This window comes from Myotis brandtii, unplaced genomic scaffold, assembly GCF_000412655.1.
Source record: "Myotis brandtii unplaced genomic scaffold, ASM41265v1 scaffold463, whole genome shotgun sequence".
In the NCBI taxonomy this organism is placed as follows: Eukaryota; Metazoa; Chordata; class Mammalia; order Chiroptera; family Vespertilionidae; genus Myotis; species Myotis brandtii.
This window is the reverse complement of record NW_005367694.1, coordinates 3,332,883-3,351,639: the sequence shown is the minus strand read 5'-3', so window position 1 is coordinate 3,351,639 and position 18,757 is coordinate 3,332,883. Positions and strand designations below refer to the sequence as shown.

The 18,757-nt window shown below is 41.8% G+C and overlaps 1 protein-coding gene across 2 annotated transcripts; it reads left to right on the top strand.

Annotated features, from left to right (window-relative positions):
- The first annotated feature begins 1,169 nt into the window (after window positions 1-1,169).
- On the top strand, window positions 1,170-16,356 carry MSANTD2 (Myb/SANT-like DNA-binding domain containing 2). Of its 2 annotated transcripts, none has more exons than XM_014547158.1 (6): window positions 1,170-1,380; window positions 4,377-4,487; window positions 6,340-6,429; window positions 10,145-10,244; window positions 12,056-12,116; window positions 14,856-16,356. In XM_014547158.1, exons 4-6 carry the CDS (start codon window positions 10,169-10,171, stop codon window positions 15,688-15,690), a joined length of 972 nt encoding a protein of 323 aa, XP_014402644.1. In that variant the 5' UTR covers window positions 1,170-1,380; window positions 4,377-4,487; window positions 6,340-6,429; window positions 10,145-10,168; the 3' UTR covers window positions 15,691-16,356. The 2 variants fall into 2 exon arrangements, with proteins under 2 accessions (XP_014402644.1, XP_014402642.1); XM_014547156.1 differs by having other exon boundaries at window positions 6,340-6,475.
- The last annotated feature ends 2,401 nt before the right edge of the window (window positions 16,357-18,757 follow it).

Sequence of the window (18,757 nt, the reverse complement as noted above, 5' to 3'; positions counted from 1 at the left end):
GAAGTCCCAGGACTCTAAATCCTCACGGTTTGATTGGTCCAAAGGACATTGTCCTGATTGGTCAGAATGGAGCCTCTGATTTATGAAGAAGCTGATGGGGATATAGCTGTGTATCTCTAATTAGGTGGAGAAAGTCTCAGTCCTGTTGGTTGAAATACGATTCTGAGAACTCCTTCATAAAGGCCGGCTCAGATGGCAGGAACACAGCGCAGGCAAACCGCTCTGTGAAGGGTGCAGGCAGCTAGTGCAGGCTTCTCCCTCAGGCCCTGCATAGAAATGGTGCTAGGCTCTGTTTTCCTTCCTTCCTTCCTTCCTTCCTTCCTTTTTTAATGTATTTGAGGGGGGAGGAGAGAAAGAAAGAGGGAGAGACACCACTTACTTGTGCATTCATTGATTGGTTGCTTCTCATATGTGCCCTGACCAGAGATGGAACCTGGAGCTTTGGTGTGTCCAGGTAATGCTCTGACCAGCTGAGCTACCTGGCCAGGATCTGTTTTGTTTTTAATTTGAGCCCCATTAACCATTGGGAGCCCTTCTTAGTAGGTATCTTCTCTCTCAGGATCCACATTAATAAGAAAATAACTATAAAACTGAGAGAATAACATCATCAGCATATGAAAGGAATAGAATAGCCTACTATTTGGGTGGGGGGGGGGAGCTGCTCTGCACAGTTTCCCTTTTAAACATTGGTCTCATGAATAGAAGAATGTACCATCGTGTTTGGGAAGCAATACAATACAATACAATACAATACAATACAATACACATATCATTGTAATGATACAGCTGTGGAGTTTTTTGGTATGTGTGTACATGCTTGTGCATGTGGAAATCTTAATATTTAGACATGGTTGACTATGGAACAGTTAGTGCGTAATGCAGGCCGTTTGTATGGGAGGCCTTTAAAGATGAATGATTCTTCTCTGCTATCCTAGAAATATTTTAGATAATTCTCTTGAATGTGTTTTTCAGTTATAAGATGCTACTAAAAGTTAACATTTTTAATATCATCTTAAATACCACTTTGAGGTGGTGCCCCAGAGTGTGAAGTACTGAGAAAAAAATTCAAGAGATGCTGATGTAGCAACTGTAGAGGTGATATAGGAGGTCAGATGAAAATAACCTCTAATGCAAGTCAGTTCTTTACCAAACAACTGATTTTTTCCCCTTTATGGGAAAGAAGTTCTAGACAAGTAGTGTTATCTGACACTCTTTGATGACTGTAACCACTTGTTGCTGCCTATGGCAGAAATGGTTAAGTAATTCAAGATACCCTAATTTTTTTAACCTGTCTTGTTTTAAATAGAAAAACACTTGATTCCATGTCTAGAAGGATTCTTGTATCCCAAAGAAACCCTTGAACATGACCACGCATATTAGGTATGGCTTTTATAGTATTGTTGGCAGTATGAGCTATTGTCTGAGTATTGTATGATTTACCCACAGTGGAAGGTTAAAGCTTTATGGCCATGTGAATGTAGTTCCTTGAGCAATGAAAGATGTTTGTTTTTTAAGTATTGTCCTCTTTGACACAAGACCCTCACTGCTAGTGTGGAGGAACCCAGAAAACTTAGGGGTTGATACTCACTGAAAATCAAAATTTCCCGAATTATTTGTTCTATGCAAGAATCTGTCTTTCGCAAAGATCGTACTGACCAGTTATAGACATAAAAATGAGTTGCTGAGCTCAGTGGTTGAGCATCATCTATGAACCAGGACGTCACTGTTTGATTCCCAATCAGGGCACATGCCTGGGTTACAGGCTTGATCCTTGGTGTGGGGCTTGCAGGAGGTAGCCAATCAATGATTCTCTCTCATCATTGATGTTTCTATCTCTCTCTCCCTCTCCCTTCCTTTCTGAAATCAGTAAAAACCATATATATATATATTTACACACACACACACACACACACACACATTTTAATGAGTTGTTGATAGCCAGATTCAGGAGGAAGTGCAAGCTGGTAGAATTCAGTCCGGGACAGTTCCCCAGAGAAGGGGGGAGAAGGCTGAGGGGATGGTCCTCTGGAGAGGGAAGATCTCGGTTTCCAGTGCTCATTCTTCCGATTAACCCGATTAAAATCCAGGAAACACCTCCAGTCTTTTTCTTTTTCTATCTTTGACCGAACTACTCTATATTTTAGAAATATTTTTTATAATTTGTAGGGCATAAGAAATAATAAACTTTGGACAAGGCTGTAGAGCTTCATTTGGCAGGTGACCCCCAGCTCCAAGAAAAATATAATGAGAATGATAGATATTTTTATTATTTTTTGTCGTTAATCCTCACCCGAGGATATTTTTTCCATTGATTTTTTTAGAGAGTGGAAGGGAGGGAGGGAGGAAGGGAGGGAGAACAGCCATGTGAGAGAGAAACACCAATTGGTTGCCTCCTGCACACACCTCAACTGGGCCAGGGATCAAACCTACACCCCAGGTAAGTGCTCGGGAATCGAACCTATGACCTTTCAGTGTGTGGGCAGATGCTCTAACCATTGAGCAACCGGCCAGGGCAGTATGTTAGATATTTTTAAAATAGCCTTGACCTTTGCAGTTAGTCTTCCTTTGTTACAAAGAAATTAATTTGCTTTGCTAATTATAGCACTGTATTTTTTTTTAATACCCTTTCTGCTCCTGATTTTTTCAAAAGATTTTAGGAGCCCTACCTGCTTTGATTTATTGATTTTATAAATAAAATCTACCATCATGGTTAAATGAGTTCCTGATTTTCTTTGCTAAGAAAATTTCATCTTCTTGCTAAGTAGTTTACTACTTCAAAGTTACCTTAATTCAATCCAGGCAGTGTCGCTCAGTGGTTGAACCAGGTGGTCACGGTTCAATTCCTGGTCAGGGCACATGTCCGGGTTGTAGACTCTATTCCCAATAGGGGTTGTGCAGGAGGCAGCTAAGTAATGATTCTCTCTCATCATTGATGTTTCTATCTCTCTCTTCCTCTCTGAAATCAATAAAAAAGTATTTTTTTTAAAAAGTTACAGTAATTCATTTACTTAATAAATATATTGACCAGTCCTTATCTGATAGGTCCTTTTCTGGGCTCAGAGAAACTGAACAGGCAGACATAATCCCTACCTCATGGAGCTCACAATCTAGAGGAAACATTCAACATTTTGTGGGTGGCACTTGGTAATATACACACACACACGTAGGCATTAACAAAAGTTACTCTGAAATTTTTGAAAATGCAAAGAACATAGAGTAGTCATAATAATAGAAAAACAACATGATGGAAGAAATAAGTTTATAATTTTAACAAGTTAATGACATAGTAATCAAGGAAGTTTGGTATATTTGTTTCTGACATAACCAACTACAAATGGATTAATGGAAGAGAAGAGAAAATCTGGAAATAGACCCATATATAGATATAGATATAGATATAGATATAGATATAGATATACACACACACACACACACACATATATGTATATATATGTATGTATATATGTATATATATACGTACACACACACACACTTTTTTTTTCATTGATTTCAGAGTGGAAGGGAGAGGGATAGAGAGATGGAAACATCAAAGATGAGAGAGACTCATTGATGAGGTACCTCCTGCATGCCCCCCACTGGGGATTGAGCCTGCAACCCCAGTATGTGCCCTGACTGGGAACCGAACTGTGACCTCCTGGTTCGTAGATTGAAGCTCAACCATGAGCCACGCCGGTCAGCCGCCACCTGGTGGTTTTTATATGCCAGGTCTCTTTGGAAGGAATACTTATTTGTCTTGGGGCCTTGGCTCCTCACTGGACTAGGTGATCTCTAAGGTTCTTTCCATTTTAGAACTTCCATAAGATTTTGGAAGTTGGGAACTGGTTTGTCATTAGAGTCTTAGGGAGCTCCAACAACCCCCAGTCAATCAGTAGATTACAGAAAGGTTTTTTAAAAATATATTTTTATTAATTTTAGAGAGGAAGGAGAGGGAGAGACATTAGTGATAAGAGAGAATCATTGGTCGCAACCCAGGCATGTGCCCTGACCGGAAATCGAACAGTGACCTCCTGGTTCATAGGTCAACGCTCAACCACTGAGCCACGCCAGTCGGGCTATTATAGAAAGTTTTATAAGAGATATTTGGCAAGGATAGGAACACAGATAATGAATAGTATTGAATGCTCGGGAAACTCAAATGAGTTAAGGACTAAGGTTGAGGACCATTTTTCTTAATTAAGAAGACATTGCTGACCATAATATGAACAGTTTCAACGGAATAATCCCATTGGGTTAAGGATTCAGTAAGTAGGCGGTGCCTAATCCTTTGAGACCCCTTTAGTGTTAAAATGGGAAGATGTTAAAGCTTGGCCATTGTGACTACTAAGACTTAATTTCATGTCCGTGCTTGTTTCTAGATATGGGAATGTCCCTGTTTTAAGTTGTTATCTTGGGAGATTTATCTAGCATCGATATTGATGTTAATCAGATACTGAATGCTCCAGTACGATGTGATACAGTCGGAACAGGTAACCAGCATAACTCTGAGTTGTGTAGTATTGCTTAACTGCCACTTCAGAAAAAGATTTCTTTCCCAGGAAATAGAAAAAGTACTATATTTTGTTAAAGAGTAAGTTGATAACCTTGTATGCTTCTTTCAAGAAACAGGGGAGTTTGGCTAATTTACCTCTTAAAGAAAATATTAATGGTGATTTATCTAAATGAACAGAATAGTGAGTAAGGTGGGTAAATTGTACTTAAACTGGATGCCCCAATTCTTAGACTCTCTTGTAAAATGTAAGACTTGAATGAAATCTACCTTAGGATTTCTGGCTACTTCCTGTTACATTCTTTTATGGAGGAAACAACCACATGGTACAGAGCAGTTTTTTAAAATGAGGTTCTTGTTATGGGCTCTTCACAGAGTCCATGTTCCCCTTGAAATTGTCTTGTATGTATTTTTTGGGGGAGGAAATCCATGACTCAAAACAGTTAAGACTCTTCTCTGGAGAGGAAAAGGAAAAGGAAAATTTAAGAATAGATCTTTCATTTGCCAGAACGTCCTATGTTTCCCTAAGAACTATGGGAGTGTGAAACAAGGAATGTATTTTTGTGGGTGTGCTTTTCTGGGGGGAAGGGGTGTTTGGTTGGTTTTAAAGGATTTAGATGATTTGGCAAGTTAGTTTGCCAGATTTTAATGTATAAAACCCTAAGGAAATAGAGACAAGTTCTGCTGGCCCCAGATGGATGGATTTTGCCTTAGATGATGCCCTAATCATTAGTTACATCTCGATAGATAGATAGATAGATAGATAGATAGATAGATAGATAGATAGATAGATAGATATTCATACTATAGTCTTAATATCCCTCTTACTGTGCACAGAAATGTTTCTTTCAGGTTTTTTTCCTTTCCTACCTTTGTACTCACAGTCAGAAAATAAAACTAATTAAATAAATTTTGAGTCTTAAAGATTTTGAATGAACTCGGTGTTGGTTTTTTTTTGCCTCAATTAACTAAGAGTAACTAATTACAATAAAGTGGTAATTAACTTAAAGGAAGAAGATAGATCTGTTTCACAAAGACTTTTTTGCTTCAAAATACACATCTGTGTAGGCAGAGGAATTGTTCTCAACACTTTTATAATCAGTCATTGGAGAATTACTCCCAGTAATTTCCCCCATTTCCGGTGGAACATAATATATGATTTTTAAGACTTTGTTTGCAAATAAGTGTATTCTTTACTCAATCAGTTGGGTTAAAAGGATCTCAAACGTGTCATAGTTAGTTGGCAGAGTGTTAAGATAAACTACGTGACCCATTTCTAGAATGGCCAGTTTGGCAGCTCCATTTGGAAATCTGTTTCACTGCTTGTTTTTTCTTATAACATTGTTTCCTGCTGTTATAACCAAGCTGTCCTCCCAGGGTCGGACTTGAGTTTTCATCCGACCTCTCAGACTACACAATACGTTCATATGCTCTCCCTCCTCGTTGTATGCCGTCCCACCCGCAGTCACTTCTGTTAGAACAGTGGTTTTGTCATGGTGCTTACTTTATGATTGAATGAAACGGGGGTACATTTTGAGAAAACAGTTGAGCCGGTAGCAGAATTAGTTGGCACATGCCCATACGATTGGCTTAGCTTGCTTCCGACCTTGCCACACCACGGAAGAATGCAGTTCTTCCCACTTCCTGACAGTTAAAGGAGGAATTGGAGGACACTGAGGCAAAAGAAACCTTGTCTGTATCCCCAAAGTAGCTTCTGTGACGGCAGAAAAGGCTTTGATGAAACCACTGGCCCTACTTACAGATCTTATTTTCCAAGCCTTTCGTTATATTATTTGCCCTTTTCTGAACTCTACAATTTCCCTCTCTTGTAGCTGGTTCGATGCCCAGAACTGAATGCTGTGCTCCAGCTGTGGCCTCACCGGTGCTGAATAGAGAGGAAGAGCCACCTTCATAGCTTACATGTGATTCCTCTGCTTATCCAACCCAATACTGGATTTACTTACTTTGGCAAGATAGCTGCATTGTGCACTGTATTTAATGTTCCGTGTACTGTAACCCTGGGTCTTTCTCTGCATTGCTGCGTGAAACCCCCAACCCCGCCCATCTCAAATCCCTGCTTTCGTTTACCTGCCCTCCCCCCACCCCCGTAGACTCCCCTTACATTCATCCACAATGAATGTCATCTTTATTCTCTCGTTTCTTTTCAGTCTAATCTTAAACTCGGGCAACACTTTCCCTCTGTCTATAAATTGTCGGTTGTCGGCCTTCTGATTTGTCTCCCTGCTTTGGTAATGGGACACCTTTCAAGTCTTCTCTCTGGTTCTTTTCCTTCTGTGATCATTGTACAGCTGGCACGGGATTCAGTAAGCATTCGCCTGGCGTTGCTTCGCGATCAATACCTGGGAAGTCTTCTGATTTGACCACCGACTCAAGTTGTTACCTACACTCTCGGGCCTCTGTTCAGGTTTCCTTAGCTCCTCCTGACCTCCATCCCTGTGACCTCATTCAAGATGCCCTGTATCTCACAGCTCTTCCCTGGGGGAGGGGTCCGGGGGTTTGTTTACCATGGAAATTTCTAACAACAAGGAAAACGGTCTTCTTAATTGAGAATAGAATGGTCTTTAATAATTTTAAGCAAATTCTTTCCCCCCTAAGATATTCGTTGCTGTTGTTGTTTTTAATGCTAGAGCTTAAAAAAAAATAGAGCTTAAGTCACTATAAATTTCTCAGAGGAGTGAGGTAAAGGAAGAAGGAAGGGAAACAAGGCGATTGTTCTGAGCAGGAAATAGGAACTGGTTCTCCAGGAAAAGCTAACGTGAGGATCTCACTGGGTTTGGTGCAGCTGTCAGAAATGGGAGGCGAGACTGTTTTTTCTAGATTCTGGAGCATTGTCTTAACTTCAGATTTAGAGTAGGTGTTTAAGCTGGTCTGCGTAGGACTTCAGACGCCGTTGTTTCAGTGTATGCTTTGGTTAACCATTGAGAGTGTGGAAGGTGTAACCTGTCTGGTTTATGGGAGGTAAGAATCGGGGAGGACACCTCCGTGTCCTTTTGATCCATTTCTAAATCCCTCTGGTTTCTTACGGTAGCGGTCAAGCTGAAGTTTGAGCTCTTACTTTTTTTTCTATGTCCTATTTCAACAGCTTCTCCTTAGATCTGTAATCTTTGCTGAACCTACAAGATACCTCATATGTATTTATGTTTTGAGAGTTAAAATCAATTTGGAAATGTTTTTCACATTTCAGTACATCAAATTTTATCATAACGATTGAGGATCACCAAGCATTTTTCCTTCAGACCCTACTAGATGTTTTACATACCAGCATATTAACTATTAAAGTGTATTTCACAAGTACACTACCAAGCGAGACATATCAAATGCATCCTCTGACCGTGCTTCCATATCTAAGACCATTCGATATGACTGGTTTTCTTATGCACAGTTACACAGTGAATTTAAGCCACTTTGGTGGTTTCAGTCTTTCCTGTGGTTTCCCACTATAGGGTCAGAAATCGGTGGCTTTGTTTATGCCCATGTCACGGCCTGATAAGTGTGGCCCCTTTCTTCAAAGGAACATCCGTTGTGTTTCCTGACTTCGGGACTAGCCCTCAGTGACAGCCCACTGGTCCCTTTCTTGTGCCGGGTGCTTTTCTCAGGCAGCCAGGCGGTGGTGGCACGGTTCCCACATCCATTTATGGCCCTGGAGGGTGAAAGGGACACGGCTGGGACTCTCCATGTACGGTCCTTGAGGAGTCATAAAGCGTGGTTGGGGTGTTCTTGGAGGCAGCAACTAGACATTGTGAGATAAAAATAAATTGGCAGATGTTTGCAATTCCAGTTCCCGTCTCTGCCAGGAGGGCAGAGAGCATGGGGGAGAGAGCAGAGAATCCACGGATCTCTGTGCAGGCATCTGTGTCCTTCCCCTGAAGGGCTGCCCGTGACGCCTCCCCAGTTCACTTGTGCTAGAGACTTGGAGCTGCTCCTTGTGACCATCCCTTATGAAGAGAAACCTCAGTTCTTTGAGGCACCAGTGGAGGCAGAAGAGATCTCGAGAGAGGAAGAGGGAGGAAGGTGCTCATGCAGGGGCAGGCTGGCTGGTTTGGGGACAGGGTGATGCTGACCACCACTCTGTTTGTGTCTGAGGAATGTCGTCCTAAGTGCCATGCTCTTATTATCCCATCTGGGTTTCCGGCATCAAGAGAAGATCCGCAGAGTATTTTATGGAGTGTCTTGTGGTTTGTCAACTGCGATTTAGAGACACTGAACTTCCATGGAGGTTCTGTAAAGGCTTTTGGTGAGAACAGGTGATGTGTTGGCTTATGGGACGCCATCTCACATGTAGGAGACATTTATAGTCTGGCAAGTGCATGTATTGAAGTCTGAGGCGAACTGCTTTTGTGCAGGCGTGTTAGAAAGTATTTGGGAGCCACCAGAGAAAAAGGGTCTTGTCTCAAGGAAACTCAGGGTGAAACCCAGTCAAGTAGAAGGAACATGGAGGCAGAGATGGGGGAGAGACTGAGAGCAACTAAACTAAATTTGGAAGCTGGGACCAAGTCCTTGATGTAGCCTTTGCAATATCGTTCAACTAAGGAAACTGAGCTAATAATAAGAACTATGCCTTAGAAGACCATGAAGAAGATGGAAGGGTTGTGTAAGATAATAAAGTTATCCAGGTTTTATATGTGGACTTGCAGAATGATATTTAATTGCTCTGCGTTAAAAGGCAGAAATATAAATGAAGTAACACCCCTCTACCTCATTTTCCCCCCAAAAAGGAAATTAGCAGCCTCATGTGTTGGTTTGTTTGGCTGGCAGTTTGAATTGGTAGAATAGATGAGTCTTACTGGCTAATTTTTAGATGTAGGTATATTGTTTCTTGATAATTGATGTTTGAGACAGGGAATTGGTAGCATGATTGATTTGACCTCTCTTAAATCTTAGCAGCTTCCCCAAAGACAGTGAGTGAGTGAGGGATATGGACCATCTGAGTAATACGGTTTCCTAGTTGCTTCATTTAGGGGATTGTTTTTACCCTGTATCCCTTCTTAATCAAGAGTAAGGAAGGTTATATTCTTTGCTTCAGGGAACTCTCCTTTCTGTCCTCCCTCCCTCACTTTTTCCCAATTCTGGCCCCAAAGCAGCTCTATCTCTTCTGTGGCAGGTGTGCATCCTATTGGCTGGCTGGTATTTCTTGTTTTCTTTTTTTTTTTCCTTATTCTTTTTAAGTGGGGGAGGGGGTATAAAAATATGTGTATGGGGTACATGCAATAATGTTGTAATGATTCTTGTTTAATGGATAATTAATTGCAAAGTAATTGTTTGAATGATAACATGTTTGAGTAAATGCTAAATTAGTAATTTTTTTTTCTAATATAATAATGATTTTGAAATCTAGCATTCCTGTAACAATGTGTCTGTGTTTGTCTGTCTGTGTCTGTCTCATAGTAATTAATATCTGTGGTCCGTACCTGGAAGAGGAAGGACAGCTTTAAAGGAATAACAAAAGACTTTGTGTCTTAGACCCTTCGCAGGTGTTACAGTCGGGTGAAAGAACATGGTGTTGGGAAAAGAAAGAGCAGTTACACATTTGAACAGTTGGAACAGGTGTTTGGTCAGGGAGGATGGGATGCTCAGCCCTGCCAGCCTGTACTTATTAACAGTAGTGGCTTGTACCAGGAGCTGGAGTCAGATGGCAGCACTATGGAGGAGTATTCACAGGAGGACTGGGGAAACCACAGTCAGGATCTCCATGGCTACCCAACAGATCAGGAATTGGGTAAGAAAGCCGACGTATCTGCTCCTCGTCTGTGTCTGTGTGTGTGTGTGTACCTTCATGTGTGTACCGGGACTGGTACTGTCCCTACTGTCAGCACAAGGCATGTAGCCCGTTAATCTGGGGCACTCTGGGCGGCCTTGATTTAGCCTTAAACTACCAGCGAGTGCTTGGTGTTGGTCATTTGCTGACTTGGGTACCAGCAAACATCCTAAATCCACAGAAGAATTCCTCATCCTGAGCTACACAGGAAGCTTGGTGGCAGAATCCTATGCGGTTTGAAATACCCCGCAGCTCTTAGTTCTACGGTGACTGCCACGAGTACTGACTCTTGGCTCAACTGCTAGAGATGAACTATCTTTTTTTCCTTTTCTGTTTGTGATTTGGAAACGGTCCCCTCCCAGACTTCGGTCTGAACAAAATATGAAGGGAAGCCTCGATTTATCTTAAAAAGGGCTCATATTTGAGCTTTCTCGGCAGTCATATCCCTTCACACTTCACAAAGGATTCCAGCAACAGCTGAAATGATTGACCACAATCTTAACGTTTAGAATGGAAATGAAGCTCCTGGCCCTCAAAGCCGAGCTTGTGTGGCCTCATTGAGAGGGTCTATGTAAGTGGCTTTTTGTAGTAAATGCCCCACTTTTGATTTTCATGATGTGGAAGTCCTATCCACGTTTCTGCTGCAGCCATTATAGCTTAATGGCGAGTTGTGTGATGAGTACTCACAAGTAAATGTTGTTACTCGCCAGTGAGAAAGTATAGTAGGATTGGCACTATCGGTGTACTTCTCCAGCTCAAGATAATTAGCATTACTCGATCATCATTCCTGATGCTAATTCAAAAGAAACAGTATTAAATGCTTGTGTTTCTCATGAATGCTGTTTTTGTTTGTTTGTTTGTTTGTTTGATCTCAAATATTGGAAGTTTCTCATGAATGCTGTTTTTGTTTGTTTGTTTGTTTAATCTCAAATATTGGAAGAGAGAGGGAGAGAAGAAAGAGGCTATATAACTGTAGGACTAACACAATTGAAGAGAGAGACTTTAAGATTGGAAGAATAAGCCCTGGCCGGTGTGGCTCGGTTGAGTGTCGTCCCATGCACCAGGAGGTTGCTGGTTGGATTGCCAGTCAGGGCACATGCCCAGTGTGGCCTCGATCCCTGGTGGGGGGTGTGCAGGAGGCAGCCCATTGATGTGCTCTCACATCAATGTTTCTCTCTTTCTCCCTCTTCCTTCCTCTCTCTTTAAAAATCAATCAATTATTCTTTAAAAAGAAAGATTAGAAGAACAAACAGGGCAGATGCTAAGCGATTACTATCTCTTCATTTCAAAACAGTAACACGGTCTGAATTACTTTGGCATCCCATAACTCTGGTTTTGCCAGAGAGATTTAAGTCACCCAAATCTTTGGGAGAAAAATAACATGCAGAATATGTGGATCCTGATATGGGGGAAATAATTCCTCTGTAAAACCTACATACAAAATCTAAATCTCGCAGAATTATTTTCATTCTTGTTCCTTTAAAAATCATGTTTGTGGAGAAATTAAGCTTTAAGCTCCCAGCTAGAAATCTACTGGTGACCTTGAAGAATTTTTTACTTGTAGAGCTGGTTTCTGATCTTGCATATAAATGTATGCATCTCATTATAAAAGAGTTATATTTATAAATCTGGCATTGGGCAGCATTTGAGACTAGAATCAAGTCCTCGAATTGGGATGTGTGGATGAACAGTAAACATATAGCTACTTATCTACATAAATGTATGCCACCACTTAGGAGAATATAACCTGTTTCCAAAACTTTGCTTTTCAGATGAAATACCTGTCACAAAGAGAACATTAAAAATCAAACAAGAGTCTTCTGAAGAAGCACAGTAAGTAGACGCTTCCCCTCTCTACAAACGTATTCATCTCGGTGTAATGGGAAGGTGCTTCCTCCGCCATCTCACTGCGGAAGCCTGTCTAGTCATTCTTCCTCACTCCCTTAGCTTCAGCTTCCCAGTGGTTAATCTAAAATGGTGAGAGTTTTATACACAACAAGAAGAAATAAATATGTTACATGAAAAGAAGCCTGTGTGTGGATCTGGATACCTGGATGTTTTACTAAGATGGAAAGATGAGTCACAGAACCCTGAGTTTATCTGATGTTAGTAAAAATGATAGGAGGGCTAGAGGACACATACATTTCTTAGATTACATTTTGGGAATCAAAAAGCACGCTCTTGCCTGGCTGGCATGGCTCAGTGGTTGAATGTCGACCTATGAACCAGGAGGTCACAGTTTGATTCCCAGGGAGGGCACAGGCCCAGGTTGTGGACTCGATCCCCAGTGGGGGGCGAGCAGGAGGCAGTTCATCAATGATTCTCTCTCATCATTGATGTTTCCATCTCTCTCTTCCTCTTCCTTCCTTTCTGAAATCAATAAAAATACATTTTAAAGAATATTTCAAAAGAGGACAAGGAAGGATGGTGGCTCTGAAATAAGTTTTTGGGTGCATGTTTTTTAAAGCATTGACCCATGGAGAAACCTGGTCCTATATCTTAACCTCACAAGTAGCACATTATAAATATTAGAAAAGTGGCCAAGTGCCTTTGTGTCCTCTGAGAAGAGGGACAAGTTCCCAGGAACACAGTGACTTCATCTCGATGGCCACTCTGACGCTTGAGAAGCTCTCAAGGCACCCTGGAGGGTGGAGGAAAATCCAGGGCACTTTTTGGCCTCAAGAAGCAGCTGATAGCAAAATATGTCACATCTTTGTCATCTCGCAAAGAAAGTCAAGGAGAGTAAGAGGTCAGGCTGAGAATGACTGCATGGAGATCCCTCAGTGTTGCGAAAGCTTTTCCCCTGGAAGATTTGAGAATTTAATAGGAAGTTTCCAGGGTCTGTCTCCTCTCAAGAAGCTAATAAACGGCACATACACCCTCTTTCTTGCATACGTTTGATGGAACGTGAGTGGTTAGTTGAGTATTTTTGTAGCTTAAGACTATAATTGTTGTAGGAGGGTAGTAGTTGGTTGCTAAGTTAATATTTAACAAACTTCAATCTTCCAATATCAAAGATTTGCCATACCTGAGAAGCAAACCTGTAATTGCATATCCCCACATATATATGAATCATGGGATATCAGTTACAGTAATATGAGTTCAGCAGCATATGCGGAAAGAATTCCCTGCCTTTTCTGTCATATCTTTGTTAATTATCCAAATCAAAATTTCTTTACTTTTTCCCTTTATAAAATATTTTCTAGAAGAGTCTCAATTCATTATCTTGAATTTTTTTTAATCATCACTCAAGGACGTGTTCTTTTATTGATTTTAGAAAAGAAGGAAGAGAGAGAGAGAGAGAGGTCAATTGGTTGCTTCCTGTACGTGCCCCAACTGGGGATCGAACTCGAAATGTAGGTATGTGCCCTAACTATGAATGGAACCCATAACCTTTTGGTGTACAGGACGACACTACAACCAGCTGAGCCATCCAACCAGGTCTCATTATCTTAAATTTTTATCTCTTAAAAGCTAAGCCTAATATGGACCTTTTACATCTGAATTCTCAGATCTTAAATCTGTGTTGAACTAACAGTTCTTCTCAGTTTGGAAGAGGTAATGAATTTCTTCTACAAATAGAAGAAAATGCCATTTTCTTTTTGCAAGCATGTATCGCCAAAATTATTGCATTTTCAGAATTTCCAGCTTTGAAATTAAGATGTTCATTATTTTAAATGATACTGTTTACCTTTCTCTTTTTTTGACTTATTGGGATGACACTGTTCAACATGATCATACAGGTTTCAGGTGTGGGTTTCTGTGTTACAAAATCTGTATATTGCACCGTGTGCCCACCACCCTAAGCCAAATCTTCTCCTCTCACCTTATATTAGGACTCCCTTCTACTCCCACTCCCTTCCCTCTGGCAGCCACCATACGGCTGTTTGTGTTAACGAGTTTCAGTTTTATATCCCACATATGAGTGAAATCAAACGGTTCTTAGCTTTTTCTGACTGACATATTTCACTTAGCATAATGTTCTCAAGGTGGATACCTTTCTGAATACAGCTTTCTCCACTTGCTCTTGGTTAGGTCTGAAGGCCATCATGTGCATTATAATAGTCACTTAAAACAATTCATGATCCTTGGGTTCTGAAGTCCTAGGGTCTTACTAGTACATAGCAATAGATGCAAAGGTTAATACAGCCAGCCTGTATAAGTAACGGAAAGCAGCTTATCATTCATTCCTAGAAACTTCCTAGGGGAGAGTGTTCTCGGATTTTATACTATGGTTATCTCAACCTGCCCTGACCCATATGGAAGCTACTAATCACATGTGTTTATCGAACCGTAATTTCAAATTATAATGAAAAATATCTCACTCACACTGGCCACCTCATCGATGTTTCTAGCTCTCTGTCCCTCTCCCTTTCTCTCTGTAAAAAATCAATAAAATATATTTTAAAAAATTATAATGAAAAATACCTCACTCACACTGGCCACAATCTGAGTGCTGATGCTAGCATACGGGACAGCACAGATAGAGAATACTTCCATCATTGCAGGCAGTGCTGATGGACAATGCCCATCTAGACCCCTGAGGAATTTGATTTTTATTTCTCTTTCTAGGAAGAGAGACATCATGCAGAATATCGTCCAGATTTTGGAATCAGTGCAGTTGAAATGGGAACTGTTTCAGAGCTGGACGGACTTTTCAAGGCTTCATCTTTCTAATAAACTGGCCATTTTCGGGATCGGTTATAACACCCGTTGGAAAGAGGATATCCGCTACCATTATGCTGAGATCAGCTCCCAGGTGCCCCTTGGCAAACGACTCCGGGAGTACTTCAACTCCGAGAAGCCCGAGGGGCGGATCATTATGACCCGCGTGCAGAAAATGAACTGGAAGAATGTTTACTACAAATTCTTAGAGATCACTATCAGTGAGGCCAGGTGCCTGGAGCTGCACATGGAAATTGACTGGATCCCCATTGCCCACTCCAAACCAACTGGTGGCAACGTCGTTCAGTATTTATTGCCAGGAGGCATTCCCAAGAGCCCGGGCCTGTATGCCATTGGCTATGAAGAATGTCTGAAGAGGCCCTCCTCCCCCCACATGGAGCAGAGTTCCCTGGACCCAGGAAAGGAGGGCAGGGTTGACCTGGAAACCCTTTCCGCACCCATAGAACCCGCCCGGATCACCTACTGCTACCTCGGGATCGCTGAGGTCAGGACTCTGCAGCAGTGCTTGTTTTTACACTTCCAAGCCAATACCAAAACCTTCAGCAAAGATTGGGTTGGTATTAATGGGTTTTTGTCTCAGAACTGCATTGTGGATCCCGGAGTCTCCCCCAAATCCATCTACATCAAGTTTGTGGAAGTAGAGAGGGATTTCCTTTCCGCGGGCTCTTTAGTGGAGTGCCTGGAAAAAGCCATCGGGTACCGCTTAAAATTTAACAACTGAATGTCATCCTTCATAAGGATTTGGGCTCTTCCCTCCCCCTTCTCACTTCCCGTGACCCAGACTGTCCCTCATCCAGATGCTGCCATCAGACTCTCCGTGGAAACTCTTTCCACCGTTGGGCCAGTACAATCTTTAAAGGATCACACTAGACTTTGAGCAAACAACACAGACCTCACCGAAAAATGCTCACTTGGAGCAAACGAGATTTACAGCGAACTTGCATGGTGGGTCGACTGTTTTTTAAAAACAAAACATTTTTAAACAGATATTAGAGCCCTAATATAAACAAACATAGCTACATTCCATATTGGACAAAACTTATACTTTGAGTTTCATATAAAATTGAAAATTTGTATTTTTTCCACAACGTTTCATTTTTACACATCTCTATGTCTCTATATAAGTATTATTTACAACCCTGAATAAATAAGCAATAGATAATGGCAAGTTAAATCTCGAGTCACAGTAAATAAGACTGTTTTTCAGTATCACCTTTAGCTACTATTGTATATAATTTAGAGTTTCATTTTTTCACCAACCCAGTGTTTTGCTATTCCCGATCAGTGTTGCCTGCAAGACCTTTGTTTCTGTGATGTACCAACTTGACGGTTGTGTTGCCGTTTAAACTTTTTTTTAAAAAAAAATTAAAGTAATTCCTGGCCTCTTGGCGTAGTAGTTGAGCTTTTTGTAGCAGAGTGTGGCCACGCTGGCAGTGGGCGCTGTGCTCTGACTTCGAGCAAACAGCAGATCTTCACTTTCTTGCACTCTCTGCACCCAATGTCATTATTTCTTGTCAGAGTGTACCCAAGGTCATTGGACATTGCATTTTGTATTTCTTTTTTAAAAACGACTAGGATATTCCTTCTGACCCTGAGTACATTAAAGTATAAGAGACTTTCCTTTCTCATCTTTATACTCAGTAACCAGGGGCAACTTTCCCAAGGAGTAAAGTGGAGAATTGGTGTCATCATATTGCCTATAAAAAAAAAAGAAAGAAAGAAGAACCCAGCTGGCGTGCGTGGTTCAGTGGTTGAGCTTCAGCCCATGAACCTGGAGGTCACGGTTCAATTCCCGATCAGGGCACACGCCGGGGTTGCAGGCTAAATCCCCAGTAGGGGGAGTGCAGGAGGCAGCCCATCAATGATTCTCTCTCATCATTGATGTTTCTATATCTCCCTCTCCCTTCCTGTCTCTGAAATCAATAAAAATATATTTTTTTAAAAAGGAGAGAAGAACCAACAGAAACATCCAAAAAAGTTTTTAAGTGATCCATACGTAGGATAGGAAACTGGGAGGTGTCAGTCCATTAGAAAGATAACTATCACATTTCCATCTTCCCGAGATTTCTGTGTGTCAACTAGCACTCCACTTAGAGGTCAGGACTCGTGACTAAGAGCCAGCTTACTAGTAGGGTAGTCAGAGGTCACTTTGGTGTCACGGTGGAGACTTTGCAGTGCCTTTTACTACAACTACATTTCTATGGTCTATCTTTACAGTGAGAATGAAAGCTCCTGAAGGCCAGGGACAAGGTCTGCCTTGTTTTTGTGTCCACTTGGCCTTGCATTTAATGCATGAATGAACATGCAATTAGTGTCTGTTGATGGGTAAATAAATATGAAATATAGTTCTAGCCCTGACCGGTTTGGCTCAGTGGATGGAGCGTCAGCTTGCGGACTGAAGGGTCCCAGGTTCGGTTCTGGCCAAGGGCATGTGCCTTGGTTGCGGGCACATCCCCAGTGAGGTGTGTGCAGGAGGCAGCTCATCGATGTTTCTAACTCTATCCCTCTCCTTTCCTCTATGTAAAAAAATCAATAAAATATATTTTTTAAAAATTAAAAAAACACACACAGGTGCTAGTCCAGGAAGAGTATAAATATTATAGGATGCTTGAGTGTAGCACCTCTCATTCTGGTATCTCTTGGTTGGTTGGTACTTATTTTTCTAGTGGCTAGAGAGCTTATAATCAATGCCATTTGGGTCTAGGTTTGTGGAGTCGGCTGTTTTCTGATGTGAGCTGCTAAAAACAGGTGCTAGTTCAGGAAGAGTATAAATATTATGGGATGCTTGAGTGTAGCACCTCTTTCCCTGGGCACAGTCTGCAGGGACAGGCCTTGGGAAATTCTCATGTGTTTGCCCTTCTCTGCAACTTGAAATTGTAGTCCAAGCATGTTAAACTCGTGGTGGGCTTGTGTAGTCCTACAGCCCTATAGTCCTTCCTTGAGGGGGCCACAGCCGCCAGGGAGTGCAGGGGTGCAGGGGGCGGGGGAGGGGCGGTTAAATTAAATTGGCCGGAATGAAGCTCCATTCACCATCTTGTAGCAATAACCCTACAGTGTTCAGTGCTAAGAGCTGCAGGAGGAAAGCATTATTACCAGTACTACCTCCCTAAAGCTTTGCCACTGATCCACCCCAAAACTAGTTATGCTTCACTTTCCATCGCTGTTAAGTACTTAGCTCCAGCGGAGCATTTTGTGAGCCTTGTTTGAGATGGTTCAGATCTACCCCACATTACAGAGAATGGCACTGCCAGACGGCTGTGAGCAGCGAGGGGAAATGGCGAGACTGGTCCAGGCCATGAGTCCACCATTGGGCTTGGGATGGGTGAGGGATGGCGGCAAGAGGACAAAGCCAAGCACTGAGGAATGGAGACCTGGAAAGAAAGTAGCTTGTTGCTACTGAATATCCAGTCTCTTTGGCCAGAGCATTCTAGAAAAGAGGGCATCCGGGTGTCAGAAAACGACATGTGCGCTGCTAAAAACAAAAAGTGGACTATTTAGACCTTAATGAAGCTTTGTAATGGATTCGGGGGGAATGGGGTGGAGGCACTATATTCAAACCTAAGAATCTGCATTAGAAAATACTTAGAGACGTAGGATGAGGTATGACTGGAGAAACGCTAGTCCCCTGCAAGTCTCTTACATGGAACTGTGAACTTGGCTTCTGCACACAACATGGTTCCCAGGCAGCTCCCAGGTCACTCCCAGGTCATCGGTGCCAATGTTCTCACTTTACACCAGAGAGTAATGTTCGCCCTAAAATGCATCTTGGCAAAAACTTAAAGTAATGG